Genomic DNA, 25,486 nt, shown 5'->3' on the forward strand with positions numbered 1-25,486 from the left:
TAGAACATGTTGTGCTTTATATGTGACACCAAGATAGAATTATTCAAGACATTCTTTTATCCTTCTGCACTTCACAGAGAGATCGGTCCCAGCCCTGCCTGCTTTGCACGTGTTCTTATTAATGGCAGTGACAGACACCTCCGTCTTTGAGCCTACGTATGTGAATTGAAATTAAGCAGTAGGGGGGATGAGGTGGGAAGACATTATGTACGTGCTAACTAAACTTCTGAACAGAGAAGGCTTAATTTAAATGATAAACCCCCACACTGGCCCTCCACTTATCCTCCTTGCAATGACCAATGTGTTTGTTTGTTCGTCCCCAGGAGAAGAACTCTAATGCCTGTTTGTGCTTTGACGAAAGTGATAACACAAAATGGATCTGACAAATTGGGCCTGGCACACAATTAGGATCCCAGGCTCTGACCGTGGATGCCACTTCCTCCAAATGGGAAAACAGCGAGGGGACTGGCTGGGATGTGATGGAGGAGCAGAGGGAGAGCGTGTTGGGAGGAAGTGTTTGTCAAATTAGAGCTGGATGGGCATATGGCCACAGCACTCTTGGTTCTCTCTGTGATAGTTTTCTTATTGGGCAGACAGAGAATCCCAGCAGGACTGTTTGTTTACCAGCCTCCGTTATTTTTTTCCGATTGCTAAGATGGAGGATGGCTGTGACTTCTGTACATCCTGTCGTATTGCCTTAACTACTTTTTATTTGTTAACTATTTGGTATTTTTTAGCATATTTAAAAAAGGGACATTCAATAAGGCGTTAAGTAAACACATTCTTTTTTGGTGAGGGAATGCTCCGGTTTTGGGACAAAATGAACATGGGATCACTCCGGTGATGGTACGTACTTCGTCTCAATGGAATATTAACGGTCAGATTGAATACAACATCGACCCAATTTCTCCGGTCAATGGCGGGAGAGTTTTGAAAGTGACAAAACACTGTTCCACACATTTAAAAACACTTAAACAATTAAACAATGTTTACCCATGCACCTTCCCTGGCTTGTAAAATGCGGTGATGCGCCCTGGAGGTATCAGACTATTTAAAACAATTATACCCAGGATTCAATCACTTTTCCTGGCTTGTAAAGTGCTGTGAAGCAGCCTGTTCTCTGGCTGCGCTCTGCCTCTATTCACGCCACTTTTCCCCAGGTTTCAGAGACCTATTGCTGGGAAGGGAAACTCAGTCATAATATCAATTAAATTGTTATTTGCCGTTTGCTTGTGATCACATATGAAAAACTTTGCTCAATATAACGTAGCTTTCAAATATGTATAGGCCTGAACGAGATAAACACTTTTATAAAAGATGTATCTTCTTGTCATCTCCCAGGTTTACCGCCTTATGCTTTTAAGGGCCTTGACCCACATGTGAGTCCATCCAAAGAACATAATCATTATCATATTAAATCTGATTTGGACACCTGGGAAGGGCAATCATGCCCCCCGTTGGCAGCGAGCCCCCCTGAGTCTGCAGTGTTTCACCTCCGCTGGTGATTTCGCTGAAGATGATTCCTGCTATCTGAGAAATCAGCAGGTGGAGTCTTTGGGTTCAATTAAGTCGTGCAGACTTTCAGCACCTCAGGGCACGTGATGTCCATCCTCAGAGTCTAAAGCCATCTCACAAAAGGCTGAATATAGACATGACATGTGACTTCTGTGCATCCAGTCACGCACACGTGTAGCCCCAGCTGTGCGGACACATGTAAAGGGAGTGATGCACCTGTGAGCGTGACCACTACATCACGACACAGTGGCAAAAGTAAACTATGCAGCAAGTTTATTTAAGTCAAGTCATGTTAAGTAATTTGGAGATTTTCTACATTGCATCTAAAAGAGAATAACTTTTTTTTTTAATCAGTACTAATGCATGCCCAATGAGTTTTAAACGCATTTAAGCATCCTCTGCTTCTTTTATTTCTTGATTACCAATTGCATCTTTAACCTGAATTAGCAAACCAACCAGTAAACAAGTCCATTTACAGTAGTAGAGTATTATACAATATTTCCCTGTGAAATGTAGTTGTATAGAAGTAAGACATTTAGTAAGTTAAGTAAAGTTCTTTCGTAGAGTTCCACAAGAGGTGTTTGGCATTCTGAAAAATCTACATTGTATTCTCACCAGGGAGCACCGAGCATCTGTCTCACACATCTGCAGCATAATGAAGGCTCATATTTACTTTATATAAATGCATCTCATCTTGTTTAATTAGGAAGTCACCTAATTACATTATTAACAGACATGTGGAAGCCAATCTGAATATTGAGAAGAAGATGTTGGATGTATCCAGAGGATTCTTCTAAGAGATCTTGAGAAGCCATTTCCCCTTGACACAGCATCAGAGGTCAGTCGTGACAAGCTCCCACTTCCACGTCCTCAGGTGGGGCTTTGAACGCCTCGGGCTGCAGGGATTGATGGAGAGCGAGGGATTGATGGAGAGCGAGGGCTGTCATAATCAGTCCGGGCTTTAAGTGTGAAAAAGCTGGGCCTGAGCTCGATGCATCATGGGAGCTGCCAGCGTTCATCACTCATCGACTGCAGGGAGATTCAGCCATGTGAGTGAAGAGCAGCTGCCTCCGTGAGGTTCTACCAGCCGGATACTTAACCTACTGAAGACTGTCCGATGGGGTGTTCATCTTCATTCATAACACATGGTTCAGATGTGTTTAAAAAGCTGATGTAATGCTGCAGGAACAAATAGTGATTTTGTGGAAGATTTTGTAACATTACTCAAAAGGATATGATATTTCTGAGTAGGTTTTTAGAATAGGTCGTTTCCAAGGCTTTTAGCAAAGTCTTAGGCATTTAACTTTGTATTCATGGTTGCCTTAAATACAAGAAATTGTTATTTTGCTGTCTAAATGCTCTAAGAGAAATAAGTTCTAAGAGAAATAAGTTGTTAAGACATGTTAAGCTCATGAGAAGCTCTATCTTCAGACAGGGTTCTTGGTTTTTTTCTTTGAACTTCAGAAAATGGACAAATCAACCACAGTAAATCACTACCAAAACTTTCATCCACACAAACCGATCTCTTTTCTGAGACCATAGAATAGCTGAAGCATGCAATGACCACTGGTCCGTCCAATATCCCTCCCCATGGCTGAACACTCTTTCCTCCTCAGGTTGCCCTAGGTATTATCCCCAATCCCCCCACAGCAAATCCCTTTCAAAACAAAATCATTTCAGCTTCTTAAAGTACGGTCGAGGGCTTCTGCTCATTTACATAAGTAGCAATAAGTTCAGGGGATAGCATTTTAAAAACTGCCTTAACACAAATCAGCTCACAAAGAATGTCAAGAGCATCAGCTTTAGCAGCTGAGCACCTGTGAAAATTGGAATCCAAATCACCGACAGACTCCACATTTGTTTGCTTATCCCCCTTTACCCAATGGCTGAACTTCTGGGGATATGCTTCAGGGACCAGCTCCTATGCATTTAACACAGCCGATTTCACAGTATCATAATCCAAATCCTGCTCAGCATAGATGAATACACCACCTGAGCTCTCCTGGGGAGGACACACTGAAGCATGAGACAGTGTCCACATCTGGACAATTTGCAATGGGTCCATGTTTAAAGAGATTAAATAAAGTATCAGTCTCATATTGAAACTAACCTGACACAACCCAAGCGAAAAAATCCTCGTAGCCTATATAGCGTATCAAGACACTTAGCTCCTGAACGGCATATGAAAATCCAACATTGGGTCACAGACCAATGCTTCCATGAAAGATTTAAACAGCAACATAGCATGTAGCCAAACCAGCACACACTGCACCAAATCACCTAATCAGTGTTCACCATACTTGCCAACCTTTAGACCTCAGAAATCGGGAGCATTTCAAAATGCAAAATGGGGGGGTGCTAGTAGATCGCCGGAGCTGTTAGATTAACATTAACATGCTTATTGTAGTTGTAAGTGCACTAACATGCGGCCTGTAGCACCGTCCTTGATGGAGCATGTGTGGGCTGGACCTGTATATTTTACAGGAAAGGAGTGAGCAGTTTTCGATTCTTGTTCTGTTTTCTGTGAATATCTGCCTCACCCTCTCAGACTTTGAGTTGCGCGCGCTACTAAAGAGACGTGTTACCATGGAAACCAAACAATGGTGTAGCTATATTAAAGTCCGAGTGGAAACAGTCGTGTGTAAATCTGATTTTGTCAGAAATCGGGAGAAATGCGGAAGAAATATGACCCCAGGAGGAAACCGGGAGAGGGCAATGAAATCGGGAGTCTCCCGCGAAAATCGGGAGGGTTGACAAGTATGGTGTTCACAATCAACCCCATGCACCTACTGGAACCTGAAACACAAAACTTCAACAACAAAAGGGAGACAAACCAGTATCAAGTGACATAAATCAGAAAAGGCAGTGGTGTGATGTGCAAGACAAAGCATGAAGATAAACTGAGGAAACATAACCAAACCTGGACAGGTGTTCCTGGAGATGAGCACAATTAGAGGGATTGGACTGCAGCCAGGGCTACGGTAACCTAAAGACACAGGTGTTCCCCATCATGCTAATCAGCCACCTGCAGAACATACAGGTTGGTACCGGATCACACCACAAGAGGGCATCAGGGGTCACAGCTAGCTTACTGGCTAACAAGCTAGGCCAACAACAGGTGGATAAGTGAAGTATTTTATTTTTTTAAAGTGTTGTTTTTCTCTTTTGAACTGGAAGCTAATACTTACATCATGGACCTATTTCTATATTGCATGCACATAGATTACATTGATATGCATTTTTCTCATCTAATTCCAACTGAGACAGCAGAAAGACTTCAAGTATCAAGTATTTAAATACAGAAGTTAACTTCATAATGCTAATGCTAATGACACAGTGTTAAGGCTATGTGTTTGATTAAAAACAACTTTACGAAAAAATTCATTTAATTGCAATCATGTGATGCCATCTGCCTCAACATAGCAATTTCAAATTCACAATCTTGAGTGTTCATGTTAGTTAGCATCGATGGTTAATGCAAAAGAAAAACGTTTTCCTTCTCCGACCGTCAACAGTTTCAATAGTTGTTTAACTTTCAAAGTCAAGTCAGAAGCTCGTCTTTATCCAGTGTGTGTCAGGATGAAGGTGGATTTAGACAGAAACGGGTGCATCATGAGAAAGCATCTTGTCAGGTCACGGCGTACACAAGAAGCATCATGATGCATATTCCCAGGATTAGACACAGTTGTTTTAAATTGAGTATGACCTCCTTTAATCCGTCATGCCGCCTCCTCAGCCTCCCCTGTGCATTCATTAAGGCCGAGAGGCATAAACAGATCGATGGCTTCAGAAAAGGTAGAAGTGGAGTCTCAAACGGGGTCAAATGCAGCTGCTGCTTCCATGTAGAACCACATTAAATAACCACAAATATCATACATTATATATCCTTCCAAAAATGTATTTGAAGAAAATTGGCCTTATTGTTTTCATCAAAAACTGGCTGAGGAAGTTTTGTCTCGAGTTCAGATTTTTTTTTCAAATTGTATTATCTCTTTTCTTCTTATCTCTCCAGTGATGCTGGCGGCTGTTAGCTTTTTCTGTGTTGCTTTCAGATCAAAGGATAATTACAGGCTTTCCCGGCAGTCTTGAAATAGTGTTTGTGTTCTGATGTGTCTTTTGAAGGAGGAAACTCATAAATGCATTCCAGTGGAAAGAACTGCTGATAATAACGTTCATCCTGTTCAAAGCGACTGAAACAGAAGCGGAGAGACATTTCACTTTTCCCTTGTGACAATTTTCCGTATAACAACCCTAACTGAATTTATAACTCTTTGAAAGGATGTCTGGACATTTATAATGGTACAATTGAGAACAGAAAAAGTGTTACATTCAACAACATGCTAACATATTTTTATTGTGGCGCTATATAAGTCAGCCTCTACAATTAATTTCTTACATATGTTAAATATAACCATGATTTAAATACTCAAAGGGTGTTCCGTAAAACATTTTAAAATAACGGTTAGGTTTTTAAAATACTGGTAATGGCATTGTTTCTGACAGTATGCAGTGTAAAGACAAACAAAAAACCTGAAGGGAGAAAGCTGCAGCAAACCCCCCAGAAATAAGTCAAACAGTGACACTGCAGTTATGATGTGTGTTTGTTCACCTTCAAAACTCTTTGGTGTGTTTGTTTATGGTTAAGTAGTTTCAGTAAAGGTGTGTGACTTATCTAAGATGACAACCCTGAACTTGATATTGTTAAAGATCCTTAAATTCATTCCAACCCACTGGTGAAGCTTGAATGTTCTCCCCATATGTGGTTCCCTCCTAAAGTGCAGTAAAACGTGCCTGTTGTGCAACCTCTTTTTGTCAAATGTGAGGTGGAAAGCTCCAGTAAGCAGCAACCCTACAGGTGAGCCAGACTGGCAGCACATATCAAAGTCAGCTTAAAAACTTGATTGGGTAAAAAGACCCGCCCACGGTGCTATCTGCATTATTAAACACCTATAGAAAGTGCGTAGGTGGCTCTTCAAAGTTAGATAGAAGCCGTAACGATGTGTGTGCAGGGTTACAATCTTCACAGGGCCTGGGTTGGGGACAGGCAGGCGGCTGATGACTTTGAAGGGGGGGGATTTACTGAAATCGGCTAGCCTAGCGCTTTCTCCAGCACATCTGATGGATTAGACAAGCTGCAGCAGGGCTGTGAAGAAAAGCAACCCGTCTCACTCTGAGCAGGTCTCTCTCTGTGTGTGTGTGTGTGTGTGTGTGTGTGTGTGTGTGTGTGTGTGTGTGTGTGTGTGTGTGTGTGTGTGTGTGTGTGTGTGTGTGTGTGTGTGTGTGTGTGTGTGTGTGTGTGTGTGTGTGTGTGTGTGTGTGTGTGTGTGTGTGTGTGTGTGTGTGTGTGTGTGTGTGTGTGTGTGTGTGTGTATCTTTTTGCCTGTCTGCCTTTATGATTGTGAGCATAAAAAATGCACTGCTTGCATAAATCGGCTCGCAGGCCCGTGTGATGATGGCACAATAAAGGTTTCTACAGTCAATACTCCAGTATAGGCCAATAATTTGCACAGGGCCATGCATCGCTGGGAACTATCTGAATCAATAAGTGGGTAAATAAATTAAACCGGCGATGGGACAGTCGAGGAAATACATCGGCGAATGGTTAAACTGTCAGGGAAATGAAGAGAGCAAGCGAGCTGCAGAATTCATTTCAGTTTATGCCTCTTAGAACTATCCAGACAGGCTGTTAAGAGCGTGTAGGTGGGAGAGTGAATACAAACTCAATCCAGAACCATATTCCTGATGTAAAAATATGCAAATGGACATTTCTACCACCTGCAGCAAGCGCCTCCTCCACACAGCATCGATCCAGCTCACTCTACAGCCCTGTCACCGCTGACAGCAAATCATCTTGGCCACAAATCTAATTAAGAAACCATCTAATTGAGGATGAAGTGTTTTGCCTGCAGAAAAATACACTCAAGCACCCTCCTGGGACCGGGGGGGGGATCAATGTTGTATACAATGGGTTTGCAAGCCAATGCTGAATTCAGGAAAGGAACAAATTTGATGTGGCACCTTTTTGAGGCAGGAAAATCAAGATGAGTGAATAAGACGCAGGTTGTCAGAAGCGATATTAGCCGGGGGATTGTGTCTGAAAGATGGCTGAAACTTATTCCCAGTTGGACGTCTGGTTGAAGAGACTGAAGAAGACAAGGGGACTCCGTCTCAGGTCAGAGTGGAGCAGCAATGATTTGAGCGATTACCGGCGCAGTAGGAAAAGAGTTAGCCCTTCTGGGTGGACTGCCAGGAATGAAAAGCTGTCTTTATTGGGGGAGGTCATCTGGCTGAGGAGGAGACAACACAGCCGGGGAGAAATGAGTGAGCCCCTTGCAGCAGCGCTTTAATAAAGATGTCTGTCCAATGGGTTACATAATACTAACGATCCACTATGAACGTATTATGTCTCCTCAAACTGTTTTGTATGTCTATGAATAAGCAACACTGGGTCAATTTGCCGAACCTCTTCATAAACAAACGTGTCAAAGAAGTGCACGAGTGTGCTCTCTCCAAACCGCTTACTGTTTGTTTACTCCACAATCATTGTCAACTGCATTATTGAAGCGAGGAAGGACGTCACAAACACTGACAACGGCAATTGAGTGTTTCACTCTCCAAACCACAGAGGTCACGCTGAAACAAGCCACTCAGCTCTTCTGTGGTTTTCACATCAAAAGAGAGACCCCAAAGAGTGTGTGTGTGTGTGTGTGTGTGTGTGTGTGTGTGTGTGTGTGTGTGTGTGTGTGTGTGTGTGTGTGTGTGTGATACACTTGTCAGGCATATTCATTTCATTATTATCCTGTGTCCGTTAGCAGCATCCACCTCCATCAATCCCTCCCAAGGATTGACAGAGAAGTCAAAACATAAGGGCCATTTCTTACCAAAGCAATGATCTCGGCTGTCCTAGCTCCTAATGAAACCTTCTCTTAACGGCTCTCTCTGTGATCCTCCAAGATAAGAAGACACTGATGGGCTCGGAGAGACACACGAGGAGGGAAACCATGTCTATTAAATCAGTAATTAAGTCGGAGCCGGGGAGTCAATCGGAGAGGTAAAAACCCAGAGAATCCATGGGGCAGAAAAAAGGCGGCTGGTGTCAACCGGTGTTACTTATTAAGTCCTTGAAGCGTAATTGCACTAGGGAATCAGGGTATCGTTGGCGTCAGAGAGGGATTTCCAGGCCTGGAGCAGGAGGGAGGGGATGGGAAATGACTGCATGTACACACTTCAGGTCGTGGCGCTAAGGGAGGAAGGAAGCCGGTCAGGGCCAGACTTGAAGCAAACAATACTTAAGTTGAGAGAATTGCACGAGAGCTGAGGAGTTGAGCGCTCGCTGTTGATAAAGCGTACCATCTGTTGTTTATACCCCATCGCTACCTCGTGGGCATCCTCTGTGAAGAAAATGAGAGAAACACTTGGAGCCGGTTCATCCACTCAAATTCAACGTCCCTTTCTTCTGCTTTTACCATCCCCTGATGAGCTCTTGGTTACCTCTCGTGCGCACATGAATTATATTGTGCAGTTAGCAGCATACGCAAAACAACATCTTAACTTCCCCCACTTGTTTTTCACAGCAGATGTGGCCTGTCGAGAGTGAGCTGGAAGCTGGAAAACATTGGAAGTGGTTCAGGATCAGTTTGGCCATCTGCCCCGCTCATGGCAAAGGCCACAAGCCCCGAGCCTGTTTTTCAGGTCTCAGACTCGAAAATGACATTTCCAGAACAAATGACCATAACTACACTTCTAAAAGGGGAAAATGAATAATCTTTTTTCTCAAAGTAATGATAAACCTTTGAGTTGGATGTAGAAAAGTTAGAATCAATATAGATGTTTTATTTGAAAGAAAATTCAGATTGAACATAGTAAAAAACTGTAAATTATAGTGTCCGTCAATTCTTTTTTTTACTTATAGTGAAAACCACCCTTGAATGATGGGATGGTAGACTAAAAGCTTTAGGAATCCAAAGTACAACATATAATAAGAACCCTGTATCAAGATTGATGCAAAACTAGTGATATTTTACCTTTTTAGAGAGATTTAGCAAAAAAAAAACACTTCTGGGGTCATTTGGGTGGATTTGACCTATCTCTGGCCCCCCTTGGTCGATTTTGGTGATTGACATCTCTTTTCAATCGCTAGAGCCAATGGAATCGAGGGGAACTCCCACATACACACACACGTTACCAAATAAGGAGTGAGAGTGACGCGTAAGTAATAAGGGTATCTTTATCTTGAGTTCTGTGCCAAATGCGTTAGCATTTTTTTGCTCAGGGGTCATTTAGATGCTTCTTATGAGACTTGTGTTTTGGTTTGGTAAATTTTTTTCGTATCGTCAGTTAGCTGAGATTCTTCCCGGTAATCTGGTATAACACATTAATAGGTTTTTAAATATTAAGATGCCCTGAGACACAGTGTCATGAAAAAATAAATAAAAATGACCCGCCGAAGGGGTCTTTGGGGCTTAACAGGTTAAGAATATGTCTGAGCGAAAGGTCTACCGCGGATTGGAAGGTGGCCTCGGTGTAGATGGCCACGTGTGTGTGTGTATAAGCACCACTCAGTGTTTCAGTGGTGGACGTGCAGGAAATGAAGAAGCAGCTCATTTCCTGTCATTAAACTAGATAGATATCAGAGTGTATCTCAAATGCATGACTTCACAATTTGTTTCGGGATTAGTGAGTAACCCAGTTTTAGTACTCTGCATCAAAACATCATGAATTCTTTAAATCACCTGGCTAGGTCATTATTTCTCTGGCATGGGAAAAATGTTGACCTTCAGCGCTTTGAATACATTCGATACGGATGGAAAATCAATTTAGTTTAGTTATCATGAGGACTGCTGAAAACAGCTTTATCCAGCCGGAGAACATAACCTTCATGCTGTAACCGGGGAAATAAGCCTGGACTTCACGAGATTCAAACAGAAAGACTGAATGTAAAGACTTAAAATCATATGGTTTAGGACAGGGGTGTCAAACTCAAGGCCCGGGGGCCAAATCCGGCCCGTGACTTCATTTTCTGTGGCCCCACAAGAGCTTGCAAAGAATATAATACGTTTATTATACGGTTACGTGCCGATTTACAGAAGCACTTTGCCCATAAACTACATGTCCCACAATGCATCACAAATATGCCTTTTTCTCAGAATTTTGCTGTTTTTTCTTCAAAATATGCCTTTTCCACAGAATTGTTCTTTTTTTTCAAAATGTTACTTTTTTTTCAAAATGTCACTTTTTTCCAGAATTTGGCTTTTCTTTTTAAATTTTCTTTTTTGTGGCATTCTCACTGAAGAGACTTGCAATTATTTGCCCTAGACTTCTGCTTTCAGACGTTGTTAATTATGAAGTTATTACCCTATCTGATAATAATCCAATGCAGAGGCAATAATGTAATACATTATTTTATATATATTAAATAGTTATATATGTATTCTTATATAGTCTTTAAGTTACAACCGGCCCTTTGAGTGCAACCATAATGCTGATGTGGCCCTCGAAGAAATTGAGTTTGACACCCCTGGTTTAGGAGGTATGGGTGCTCTTATGAAAAACGCTATTAGAAAATATGTGTTCATAATAATTTCCCATTCATTGATTACCTTGTCCTCCATTTTTGTAGTCATGTCATGTAGACTCCTGAGTGTGTCCCTGTGTTTTGAACAATCTTTATAATGACTCAGTTCATTGATTTGATGTCAAATGTTACACTTTACATTCATTTGTGATGTGTCAATCACATTTTCTATCAATACAATTATTATTAATGTCATGTAAATGTCTTAAAATGAGGCATCACCTTTCACAACAAGCCAAATGTGTTTTACTTTCATGCCAGCAGTAGTAGGAAACTCATTTTGCTCTGCTCATTTAAATTTCCCTGGGAGGTATATTCAACATGATAACGTGAGGTTTAATGATCTGCTTTAAAACTGGAGACATTTAATTCACCTTTAGAGGTACATATTTTTCCAAATGCAATCTGGCATCGGCCTCCAGAAGAAGATTAGCTTCTGGATTTCATGCACATGGGAGTAATGTTCTCCTGCATGCTTGGACCCGGACGCTATCAAAATGCTAATGAAGGTCTTCGTACTCTGAAAACCCAGCGGCCATGAGTTACTGTGCAGAGTGAGGGATGCATGTATGCACAGTATACCCCCTACACACACACACATACTAATTAACTTGTCATAACCTGCGCCGAGGGAACAATCATGAGAGTGACAGAATAGATTTTCCTCTTCGCCTGTACGCTGAATTCGTCTGCTAAGTGAGGGTAGTTTTCTCTGGCTGTCATATTTCAATTTGTTTGATCATCCTGGTGTCAAAGCAGCTCCTGATCTGGAAGCAGAGCTCACGCACATACATGTAAATTGTAAGGATATATGATCAGTGAATAATTATGTGAGGTATACGAACAGTGGGAGGATTTCACTATTGGTGGGACATTGGGATTAAAGGTAGAGCCAGTATAGATGAAAAACTTGTAAATATTTCTTGTAAGAGTTTTACATTTTATCAGCGAATTTGATGACCGTTGTTATTACACCAGACGTGGCAAAAAAGACGACATTCACCTTTACACATGTTGCAATGTGTTGCATACTGAAAAGATTTAATATTATAGTTATTATCTAAAGTACCTTGATGTTGCAGCTGGTAAAAGTGGAGATACATTGGTTTAATGTAATTAATTTACCCATATTAATACTGTTTATCATAGTTTATTTCTTGCCTTACATTTTGTATTAATAATCTGAATCTGTAAATGTAGTCAAATAAATTTAGGAAAGAAAAACGTACATATTGACATATTTGTAAAGTAACATGTACTGTATAGGAAAGAGTATTGACTAGCATCACATGGATAATACATAAGTTAATTACAAGTGCCTCAAAACTTAAGTACAGTACTTGAGTAAAAGTTACATCCCACTGGTTCTGGTCCGTAAAGACTTGAGTAATGAAAATATTTGGCTTTATCCTCTTCATGTGGCTCCAGGTCAGAATACTCAATTTTTGTAAACCTAGCCACTCTGCGCATTTTTTGCCAACACAGAACTTTGTCCTCTAATCCGTTCAAATATTTAAAGTTTGCACTTGCCTGACACACTGTAGGAGTGTTCCCTGAAAAATTGATATTGCTTTTATTCCCTCTGTTGCACACTGTCACCCAACAGTGCTTCCTACAAATAGGAACCATAACTTTTTTTTTTTCCCAGCAGGAGGAAAAGAAGTCTCATCTGCTGCCGGGCTTAAACAGATGACGGTCTCCAAAGCTTATGCCAAGAATCCATGATACATCCTCCAGAGCGCTCACATAATATGGTGACGCGAGAAAGCGGTCACTGCGACAAACTTGGACTTAAATACTGGGTGAATTTCTGACTTCCTGACTTGGATAAAAACCTGCATATTATCAGCCACGCAGGTAGGAATTAGAAAATGTGTTAGTGAGTTGCATGGGTAGAAATGTCACTTAATTTCAAAAGTAATGTATACTGGAGCCAGTTGTGCTATTAGATCAAAGCTGCAGATGCACACAAACAAGCTTCAACATAACACTGTTTCTTGGCTGCATGAATAGTTATTTAAAGAGAATGAAAACAGTATGGAAATCTGAAGAGCCTTTTGCATCTGTGTGGGAAGAGTTTATGTAGCGAAACACTGAATCACCACAGGTCTCCAAGGTGCCTTATATTCTGCCTGTGTGCATGAGTGACATCTAATCATCGATCCCCTCTGGTAATCCATCCAGCAAATAATTAAGCTTTGAATATTCAAAAGCTGCTCAGAATGCAGCGGTAAACATGTGATAGTTAAAAAAAGGAACAGCTTCTGACAAAGGAGATGACTTGTTTAAAGAGGCCCTATTCATGCATTTTGAAGTGTTCCCTTTCCTGTAGTGTGATTTGTGTGCATGTAAATGGTCTGCAAAGGCTCAAATCCCAAGGTCTCTCCAACACATTGTACGTGATTTGCCATGGGGAGGGACATTTCTGACACATCTCTAAGCGGTTGACCAATCACAGCAGAGACAGCCAGCTAACCAATCAGAGCAGACTGGGCTCTGGTTTCAGACAGAGGGTGAAAAGAGGTGCTGCAGCATAGGCAGTATGACAACAAATTATATATTAACTCTAAAAACGTCAGAATGGGGACAAAATAATAAAAAAATAAAAAAAGGCAGAGCATTGAGGAAATGGCATCAACAATTTGGTTTTATCATTAGTATTCCTCAAATGGAATACATTATTGTAAGTGTAATTTGTTTGGGACCTTTCATTTTTAAAAAGGACCAGAAATTCATTTCCATTTCAGCTTTTCAAAAATGCAATGTTCCACTCAAAAACGACAGCACATTTTAAATTTAGATTAATATGCAAAACTTTTATCAAGAATAAGCTACTAGGCATACATTTAAGTCATAAGCAGAACGGCAGCGTAAAACCTTTTGCAAACGCTGTAAAATGAGCAATGTTGGAGTCACGATGGTGTCCACACTTTTTCATTGATGCACTCTGAATAAAAAGCCATTCTGTGGTCATTAAAGAGAAGAAGGCATCATTAGCGGTGGCAGGTTGTGGCAGAGCGCTTGCATGATGAGTGTGCAGCCTGCCAACCCCGCCTGTGAGCCATAGAGCTGTTTTTCTGCAGTAAAGACAGCTGCAATTGGTCCCTGGAGAGAGTTAATTACCTCCCTGACACCATATCAATACATATTTGAGGAGCAAAGAGGTTCCCGGGGGTAAACAAAGAGAGCCTGCTTCCTTCAACCATGAAATATGGGAGAAATAAAGCTGCAAGGAAAGCGATTTTTAGAATCTCTGAGTGGAGATTAAAAAATAGGAAAATTAAAGAGGTTACGTGTGTTTTTCAGGCAGTACATGTCATGCATCCTGGACAAGTGGAAGTTTGTGGTAAAGGCGAAAAGATCGATAATGGACGGAATAAAACGAAGAGTCCTTGTGATTCAGATTCAGAGCGTTTTCCTTTAATAGTTCACCAAAAACAGCTGCTGTTTGCGTCGCCATTCGACCCGACACAAACAGGAAACTACGACAGGAACTTCACGGCATTTTTACAAACACACAGGCACAGAAATGACAAGCCCTCCTTTCGTTTTCTAAGCTTCTCTAGGTGTTCTTCAGAAATGTTGTACAGGGCAACTTTGGACAGAAGAGGGAAAATAAATATTACAGAGGACAAGAAGGAGATTTAGAGGCCGGTTATATTCTCTCAAATCACAGATAAAAGGATGATTGATGACAGGTGCTGACCTTAAAGTTAAAGACCAAGCAGTTAACAATATTCTATCTTATCCTAAGTGATCGTTTATGAGAGAATGTTTAATACAACAGTGAAAAATACGAAAAGTAATAACCATAACAGTCTTTTTTTTTGGCAAGACATGCATTTTACAGTGTTTGATGGGATTGAACCACCTTCAGATCAATAATCTCATATATCTGCAGAGTACAGACACAAAGGGTGAAAAAAGGTACAAACGAGGTGCATTTGCCCCCCCCCCCCCTCCCCCCTCCCATCACGTGATTCATGATGGATTGACAGAGGGAAAGGACTAAAGACAGGTTCATTTATCAGGAATGGAGTGAACTTGTTCGTACGTTTGTGTTTGAATTTCCAGCGAGAAATCTCTTATTCAACCTGATATTTAGGCCCTACATTCCTATTTCAATTAGGAACTTCATTTCCCTCTCTAATTTTGAGTTAAATTATGTTAACGACATCTGATTTTTGCAGAATATAATTTGCATTTATGCCATGACGGTGATCTGTGCCCCCTGTGGAAGCAGTTTTTCTCCCAGCAACACATCCGTTGGGGTCACAGAGGCCAATTGGAAAAATGGCTGTGAGTAAAAGAACATGGGAAATATAGAAGAATGTTGTGGTGAAAGCTACAATCTAATTCTGTACCAATTGAGATTGAACAGGACCTCTGGATATTCTCTTCCTTCTTTTTACCATTTTGATTCACTTAAACTAAAGGGTTTGTTGAAACAGAGTGGAAGGGGAGAACCAGCCAAAAAAAATGTCACAACATAACAAGATGTTTCTTTAAATGGTTCATTACTGATTCATAAAGCATTGAGTAATCATTTAATATAACCTTCTTTAAAGATTTCATAAAAAGCCTTCATGCTGCTTTTATATTTTAACTGGGATTTCCTTTATCTCAGTTATCTGGGGCCAAGGCAGACAACCACTTATACCTCAAGTGCTGAGAATGAGCACGTTTCCGCAGAGTGTTCGGAGCGAAATATATATTTCAACTTTCAGCTAAGCAGCGCCGCACTTCTCAAAAAACACCCATTTGACCCATTGTATCCCAAGTTAACTCAAATATTTGCTCTATTGTAGCGCGAACATCATAACAGAAAACATTTCTCCAGGAAGCCTTGAGCTACTAAATAACTGAAGTGTGTTTTGATTTAATCCAACAGTCTGATTTCAAAGTCCAAAATCTCTTTTCTGTTTATGAGGGAAGAAATGTCGGACTTTTCTTTGGTAAAGGAAGTTAAATGATGCTAGTATGAGATGCAAAACCAAAATAAATTAAAATCAAAAACAGGTTTGGCTTATTTTTTTTTAAGAAAAACATCGCTTTTCTTTTGAGTACAATAAACCGTCAGACTTTGGTTCTAGTGGTCAGAAAGGAAATCGACAACATAGCTTTGATAAATAAACAAAGGAATTAATTTAAACAGGTGGATGATCATACTGTATATATATATATACACACATCATTTTGGTAAATAACATTTTTTTTATATACTAAATACCAAAATATCAAACACTGTCCTTCCTTGTTTTGTGTCACTGGTGTGTCACGCCATCTCATAGTGCCCTGAAGTGTTCTGAATAATCTGTTTCTTTTAGAGCAAACACACACAGAGAAAGCCTCTTAATCTCAAACCTTAACCATGGCAACAAAAGAAAGGTTATCGGAAACAACGATATTACAATCATTCTGTACATGGCCATGCTGCAATACAAAAGAGTTCACCCTGTTTGTGTGTACTGTACACTCCATTGCTTTAACGATACAGTAAACAGACAAATTGCTTGCCTCAACATATAAAAGTGGAAAAAAAGACAGAAGCATCCATCTCTGCGGACGCAAGAGATATTCAAAAGCGGATAAATCGATACAGCCGTTATTAACTGGAACCCTGCAGCGCACGCCCACTCCTGACCCGCTACTGACCCATTACACACACACACACACACACACACACACACACACACACACACACACACACACACACACACACACACACACACACACACACACACACACACACACACACACACACACACACACACACACACACACACACACACACACACACACACACACACACACACACACACACACACACACACACACACACACACACTTTTCTAATTAGGGAGGTATTAGGATGAAGGGAGGGCATGGTGTGTGGGCTGTGGTCAGGTCTTTAAAGGACGAGGGTCTGCAGGTCAGGGTGAAGAGTAGATGGAGAGTTCGATGAAAGCAACCGTGGGAAAACAAAGGCCAGAAAGAAGGGAAAAGTACAAACAAGACTGTTGCCTGCAATGTCTACTTTTCATTATATTTATCCAAGGAAGCAGTTTTTTGGCATTTTTGGCGTTCAATGTTCTTAGTTAACCGTCGTTCAGAATGCAAACAGATATAGTTTCCGAAATGTCAAATTAGTTCATTTTTTACCCCGTCATTCAGTTCTAAACACAGCATTTTGAGACATTTCATGGTAGCATTCTACTTAAAAAGGAAACACAACATTTTCCAAACATTTTCATAACCAATTAATGAATTATTACAATCGCAAGCCAAAGTGACGTCTTCACATTTGGTTTAAACCAGCAGTCCAAATCCCAATGAGATAAGATTTACAAAAATATCAACAGGAAATAAAGAAAATCAACAAAGGTTTGACTTTTTTTGCTCAACATTAAATCATCAACTGTTTCAGCAACCTCTTAAGACTTAATAGAGAAACTTCCCTGTAACATGAATGAACAATGCAATCCTTGGTTAGTCCTTTTTTTGACAATCCTTTCTCAAACTGCATAACAGCAACAGTTGTTTCTGAACAGGAACAGATTGTATGAAAGGTGGGGGGGAAAGTTTTTTTGATTTTGAGTTTCCCAGACTGCACAGTTAATTCCTGCAGCATCAGAAAAACGGAGAGCAGCCAAGTCCGAACTCTTTGTACTGCAGCACCAGCTGGAGAGACGCCGCCTGGAACCGAAACTCAGCGAAACAACACTATGATAACTGATGCACTTCTACGAACCACAGAATAAACAGGCAATCCAACGGCTGGAGTCTGAGTGCCACATCGGCCCCGCGCCAAAAAACAAATCAACTGGCCAAAAAACATTTCTGGAGTAAATCCCAAAGCGTTCGTTCAAAGGAAATGGAAGGGCAGTAAAAGGACGGGAGAGCAAAGTGAATGTTTGTTTCTGTATCCTTTTTCATTTCAGTCTCCCAAATAAAAGAAAAAACAGGTCCCAATGGCAGACCGTTAGTGGATCTCCTCCCTGCCCTCTTCTTCATCACTTTCTCTCTTTGTATTTTCCACCCATGATGTGAGTTTCCCCTCAGCAGAGTCCCATTCTGAGGAGAGGCCGGGCCGGTGGGGGGAATCCAGGGGGGGGGGGGGGTCCGCGGCAGTCCGAGCATCCTCCCCCCTCGCTCTCAGCCGCAGGAGATGACCGTGAAGCGTTTGGAGATGCAGGACATGTTGTGCAGCACGATGCCCAGGAGGAAGAGCAGCACGCAGGCCACCAGGATCACCGTGCACACGCCCGACCACGTGGAGCCCTTCCCCGCTCCCCCCCCCGGGCCGGTGACTCTCCTCTCTCCCTCGCCTCCGTCCAGCCCCATCCCCACCGCCTCCAGCCCCATGGCCAGGCCCAGGGGCTGCTGCTCGGGCATGGTCACCACCGTCACCCCCTTCTGCTGGCTGCCGGGCAGGAAGCGGCACCCCAGCTCCCCCGACAGCCCCAGAGCCCGCTCCTTGGCGAGGGGCAGCGGCAGCATGTAGCAGCCGTTGCTCGGGAGGCGGATGAAGACGGGCGTGTGCTCCGAGGCGTGAGGGATGGCGATGACGGTGATGATGTCGGGGTCGTCGGGGAGCTGGGAGACGGACAGGCCCGGGGGGAGCTTGGTGACGCAGCGGCACCAGGGGCAGCGGATCTCCTTCTGGCTGCTGCGCATCTGGGTCAGACACACGGAGCAGCACGTGTGCCTGCAGTCCAGGAGCTTGGGCCGCCGGCGGGGGCTGTAGTAGTTAAAGCAGATCTGGCACTCCAGAATGGAATCTTGGGAAAGAGTTTCCATTTTGAAGAATATGGGAAGGTGGTCTCTTGTTGTATAAGCAATTGTTCTAGAGAGGTATGCACAACAGGTCAAGAAAAAGTCCAGGTGAAGTTAAGAAAGAAAACGGTCAACAAACGTCCACAACTCCACAGTGATGTCACAGCTTTCTGGTGGCAACATAGTCATCCATCTGCAACAGAAGAGAGAGAAAGCATGGTTGAGACACTTGAAGCCAAACATCTTTAAAGACTGCAGTAAAAAAATGGTTAGTACTATATGCAAAAAACACAAATGTTCTGTGGATATATTTTTTCTTTCATTAATAGAATTAGTCCTGACATGCATTTGTTGACATGAGGATGAACTGGGCAACATGTTGGTGAGTAAAGTCACACAGCATTCTTCTTAATATTTAGTTGGCAACTAAACAGAAAGCTAAATCCATCTTAGCAAATCTGGACATTATAACGAATTTCACATCTAGTCAGAAATACAAGTTCTGAAAAGGAGGTGTAGCAAGTTCAATACAAATTCTTCTCGATCTGAAACCGTAAAACTTTCAAGGACAGCAAAAACAAGTTCTCCAACACTCAAAATTGAATAATACATGTTCAAACTTAAATCTGACAGGGTCGTTCAAAACTAAGTGTGTGCACGTATCAGCACTTTGCATTTGAAAAGCATCCAGCAAAAATACAAATTGAATTGAATGAGCTACAGTAAAACTTGTTATTGATGCAAAACGTCCAAAACCTTTTTACAACTGAACTGAAAACGACCCTCAGGGAGCTGCAGCGGTCAGCAATGCATCATGGATGATAGACTCATTATTATGTACAGCACAGCGTACATCTCCGCCGCCAGTTGGCTGCTGAGGGGCGAGTTCACGAGACCCCTGGCCTCCGTATCCGTGGTAAGTACGGTTAATTCTTTTAACTGTCTCCTTCAGGCCACAGACTCCATAAACAATTCCTGCCTCCTCCCAATCCTCTTGCATAATCACATCTTCCGTGTTAATCCATGCGGAAGTCGTGATCGTTTTCTTTTACAGATGATTAAACACCGTCAAAATAGCAGCGAGGAAACAATGAATACCAAACAGGGTCCTGCCGACATTTCGCTTTCTTTTTTGCATCCAAATTGTCAAGTGTAAAAACTGCTGAAGAGGGAAGATGATTCTTTTTTTTTTTTGCGCTGCCATCGCAACAGAGCCGGTGTCCCTCCGGGGCTCGACTGTGTGGAGACAGGAAGAGGGGGACAGATGGAGGCTGGAGATGGAGAGGAATAGTGATAGAAATGGAAGAAAGGTGACCAGTGATTGTCTTGCAACACCGTACATCGCAGTCCATTATCAAAAACAAGATCTCAGGCAATTAAAGTCGTCATGGCGCCCTGTGGGGGAGACGGACGTGGCAATGACAGATAAGAGTGTGCTCACACCAGACGTGATGGAGCGGTTTATTCAGTCTGGACTCCTTTAGTCTGCTTCGATGAGACGGCTGATCAAATTCGACCTTGGGCAGTGGTAAATAAATGCAATATGATAGCTTTGATTGCATTTTATCGGAGTGAAATCCCACATAGAATCCGCTTGTCAAAACCTGAATGCTTTGCAAAGCGTTTTATCGATCGACCCGTCAAATATCTAGGTCCACAACTTCATTGCTGCAGCTTTAAGGTATCCAAGATGCCCTTGTCCGCAGCCGCGTCCTCCAGCTCTGCCCGGGGGGTTCTGAGGCGTGTTCAGGCCATATGGGATACTCCCTGAGGGTCTGCCCCGGGGTTTTCTGCAGGTTGCCCAGAAAAGCTCCTCGGTAGGCGTCCAGCAGGCATCTTGTTTAGAAGCCAACACTTTTCTTTCAGAGGATTTACTAGTTTTGACTGCTATGACTAGTTTTAAGAGAGTTTATAGGAAGGCATCCCCTCGTTCGCTCGTCTAGATTCTGACCTTGTTAAGTAGTTATGATCAAGTTATCCTTAAAAAACTATAACATTGTCATCAAAATGTAGTGTTTCTGCAATCAGTGTCAGACTTACTCATAGTTAGTTCAACGTCCTATCAAATAAAGGCTTAAAATGTGTAAAAAATAGCACTTTTATTCAGTTGAGGTATAGGAATCTGTATTGACACAGAAAACACATGGATATAGCAACCTAGTCTTGTAATGTTTCAATAATTTTGGATGAACTAGAATGTATTAACAAAAAAGTGATTCTTCATTTATCCAGTAAAAATCGCCAAAAATGTAAATCAAAATATAACCCTAAGTCTCAATAGGATGCCTCATGAAGGTGGAATATGTGTGTGTCCATTTAGCACTAAGACAACAGGAAGTGACCTCAGAGTTTTCTTTACAGTCATGTCAAGCAGTCAATGGTAGTCTTCCTCATGTACGTCTCATTCCTTCTCCCCCAGCCCTCCCTCAGGGCCAAACACCTCCTCTCCAGACCCTCTGCCTCCTCACCCTGCCTTCCCCTGCTGACCTAGTTTCTCCGCACTGATACCGCGTCAAAGTCGATGGGAAAGTGCAGAAAAACCTGGCAGTTTCACGAAGAAGTGAGGAGAGGGGAGCGCACAGGAGAGGGAAGCAGAGACAGGGGGCTGCCCTTGAGGGGGAAGGCAGCCCTGGGTATTACTGAATCCCTTTCCCAAAGATAAGGATTAGCTTTGATCTGACATAAACGCTTTGTGGCTCAATATTCCCATACACCCAGTCACTCTTCCTTTCTTCATCCTTCCCTTCTCCTGGATAAGCTTTTCCTCTTCTCCACCGGGTGTATGATTTCCCTTTTCCTAACCTCAATTTTCTTTCTTTCCACCAGTACATTTTCAGTGTTTTCCTTCATTTCAAGGAGTAAAGTAAAACTGAAGAATACATACAAAAAAAATTATCAAATCACAAAAGGCAGCCATTTTTGACATGTTACACAAGTGAACTTGGTGCCATGCAAAAATCCTAACTACAGAAATGAGCTGCATTTTCAACATGTTTCACTAAAAATGAGCAATACGTGCATAAGTCAAAGAAAAACCCTGAAATGGGAGCAGAGTTGTTACTTCTATGAAATGTTTGGCCATCAACAATATATTAGCCATGCCCAAATAAATACTGTATTGTTGTGTCTCTATCATTCTTGTGACTTCATTTTGCTTCAGCTGCTGCTGGCAGTCCCTAAAACCAACCAAGGTGTTTGCGAGAAAGCGTATACAGAGGCTTTTTTGTATTTGGAAGAACCCTTTTTGTCATCTCTGTAGGTTGAACAGTTTGTATATTGAGCCTTCTCAGCAGCAGCCCCCAGGCTCTGGAACGACCTGCCCCCCCTCCAAACTTTGAAGTCTCGCCTAAAGACCCACCTCTTTTCCCTCTCTTTCGAGTCAGTCTGAGCTATACCTCAACATTATGCAGGAATAGTAGCTGCAAGGCTGCAAATGACAATTTCATTCACTTTATCAGTTATTAATTGACTATTTTATTGATTCATTAATTATTTGATCCACGAAAAGACAAAGAATGCCCACTAGTATTTCCAAAATGGCCACGCCTTTAATAGAAAGCTAAGAAAAATGTAGCAAGTATTTATTTTTGAAATCTATTTTCGAAGATTTGTTCAATCATTTTCACTGAGCTTCCATATCCGAGGATATCTTTTACATTTGTCCTCACTGCTCACGCAGAGGTGAGTGGGATGGAAGAGATCTTCTGAGGTTACGATGAAAACAAGGTAGTTCAGGGTTACTGTTCTCTGAAGCCAAAGAAAGTGCATGTGCTCTTCAGGAGCCACCACAATATGATTTATTGGTATAACTCAGCTGTAACCAGGGCAACGTGGCTTTTCTGACCCATTTTCTATCACACCTTGAGAAACACAACCAAATACCGCTCCATTAAAGTCCGGTAGCAGCTTTAAACCACAGTGATTCTGGACTGCAGACACGATATATACAAGTAATAACTATTTGACGGAAGATGTAGGGTTTATTTTAGATGCTCTATCCGGTTTATTTTTGTAAAAGCGTGACATTTAGAGTGATTTTGTGGCTTCATCAGGAGACCAGGGAAGGACATATGACTTGGTAATGACGCAGAGTGACCGAGCGGAGGACTACCCCACCCCAACATGCCTGTGGTCCACCAGGAGTAACCAACAGAAAACGCACACACACACTGAACGCATTGCAAGGAAACACACACGTTCCCTCAGGGCCTCCAAACACAATCAGCCGAGGAGAAAGTGCACTCGTCCTCGTAGACAGAAGTTAAAAATAACTGCCCCAGCCAGAAGTCCACACATACACACACTTTGTACACACAATGTCGTCACAAACACACACACTCCACCCAGCTCGATATATTAAACTACCTGCTATCGACGGGAGGTAGGCTGTGAGCAGCATGGAGGGAAAACGTGTTAATCTGCAAACCTTAGGTGGATTGAACCGGTGAAATGTCAGCGAGATGATGATGCACAGTGTGATGTCTGCTCATATAATGCATGTGCATGCTGGGTCATTATTGGACTTGTGTGAACATCGAAGTGGAAAGCCTTAATTATGTAGCGCTTTATAGACTATATATCAAATCAGACTGATGCAGGAGTTTTGCGGCGACCATGCATATTAGAATTTCAGAAAATCAAAAAATATATATAAATACAGGGGATAAAAACTACTGTTTAGTTTGCTTGTTATGGTTTATCCTACTTGACTTTGAAATCAAAATTCAAGTCCAAATCAGGCTTTAAATTATACATCTTTTGAAAATATGTAGTAGTGACACCAATTTGTTCCTTTGTCCTTGGCTGAACATTAATTGAAGTAGAACGTTGGCAAGCCTTTGAAACCTCTATAACATATATCAAACACACAAACATATAAAAAGGACAGAGAACTCAGTGGCAGCAGTAAAAATCATTTCTGGATTGATGCCCATGTTCGCCTCTTCATGAGGCTTTAACAGAATCCATCAACATTTAAATTCATCACTCAACTCCAATCCACTATGCCATCTTCTATTCCCCAAACAAGCCATCTCTCCTCTATCAGATCTGAAAACAGCGGTAGAGGCAAATGAGCTGCACATTTCATATGTTAAATAAAGCGGAAAAATGAAACACCATTTGATTCGAGTCTGTAAATGTGATTTGTGGCCCTTCCATTATGCACCGAGGGACGTTCACTCATTTCCAGTTGACAGATAAGTGCACTGTGCTGGGATGCAGGGTTGCTTGTTGTGATGTTATGCTAATTGCTTGTCAACTATGCATGCTAAAGTATGAAATGTATCTCAATATCCTTGTACTTTTCCATCAGCAAATAACAGCTGAGGTGGTAACAGAACGGGCGATAAATCCTGACATGTTTCGATCACGACATTTTGCAGCAACATAAACTTTACAGCACAATATGCCAAATGAAATGTGTCCCTGCTAAGTCTTGATTGTGTGCCAGTGTGCTGAGCCAGCGTTTGCATATACTTGGTGTGCAGATTTCCTCACCCACACATTTTGGATGAGAGTGAACAACATGTATTTCTAAGTACTTGTAGAACACAGCTAAAGTAGTCAAGCAGGAGCGGCTGGGGTTGAAGGGCAACAGCAGCTGCTTTCCAGGCCCCACAGTTCGCCTGGGTGCTAATCCAGAACTCATCAATTAACTCGGACTGCGGCTCATTTGTCATGTACGCTCATGCTAACTGCACAGGCGAGAAGGACAGAGAGCAGTCTGTCCTTGACTGAGGGTGCAGCATGGATTATAGTGAATAATAAAGTGCTGATCCTCACTTCTACTAAAGGGCTGTGTGTTGATGACGTTTTAATTTAAGTTTAAAGGAAATATGCATATTGGAGGTTAGGGGAAAGCAAGTACTGTAACCAATTGGAATTCATTAAGAGATATCTCCAAAGTTAAAGAGGCCCTTTTATGCTTTTGGGAGTTTTCACTTTCCTGTAGTTTCTTATAGGTTTCTGTTTCTGTTATGGTCTGCAATGACTAAAATCCCAAACATTGCGACATCACTAAGTAACACTCTATTGGTCAAACAGAGCCGGCCAGCTAACCAATCAGAGCAGACTCCGTTCTGGTTTTTGAACTTTAAACATGTCACAGTAGAGGCACAAAACACTAATATTAACATGTAAGTGAGCATGGTATGTTGCTATCTTTTCCACAATTCGACCATTGTTATAGAGCAAACGTGAATAATCCCATTTATCCCAAAAAAACTGGAGTGGATGCTGTCATGGTAACATACAGTGTATGTTCTTGTGTTCATGAAATGGAGTGCATTTCGTGTTGTTTGACGTGTGATGCATTGTGTTTGTGTCTGTGTCTGTGTGTGTGTGTGTGTGTGTCTGTGTGTGTGTGTGTGTGTGTGTGTGTGTGTGTGTGTGTGTGTGTGTGTGTGTGTGTGTGTGTGTGTGTGTGTGACTGTGTGTGTGACTGTGTGTGTGTGTGTGTGTGTGTGTGTGTGTGTGTGTGTGTGTGTGTGTGTGTGTGTGTGTGTGTGTGTGTGTGTGTGTGTGTGTGTGTGTGTGTGTGTGTGTGTGTGTGTGTGTGTGTGTGTGTGTGAAGGCTCAGCACAGATGGAGCCTCTGATAGACGCCTGTGCAGCCGACCAC

General features: G+C 42.0%; 1 protein-coding gene across 1 annotated transcript in view; it reads right to left on the minus strand.

Moving 5' to 3' along the window:
- Positions 1-14,487: 14,487 nt before the first annotated feature.
- Positions 14,488-25,486, minus strand: part of rnf152 (ring finger protein 152) — a 36,857-nt gene continuing 25,858 nt past the window's right edge. The window contains exon 2 of the mRNA XM_079661280.1: positions 14,488-19,058. Within this exon, the coding sequence (XP_079517406.1) occupies positions 18,245-18,889 (645 nt within the window). The 5' untranslated portion in view covers positions 18,890-19,058 and the 3' untranslated portion in view covers positions 14,488-18,244. The remainder of the gene's footprint in view (positions 19,059-25,486) is intronic.

This window comes from Notothenia rossii (genome assembly GCF_949606895.1).
Source record: "Notothenia rossii genome assembly, chromosome: 12".
In the NCBI taxonomy this organism is placed as follows: Eukaryota; Metazoa; Chordata; class Actinopteri; order Perciformes; family Nototheniidae; genus Notothenia; species Notothenia rossii.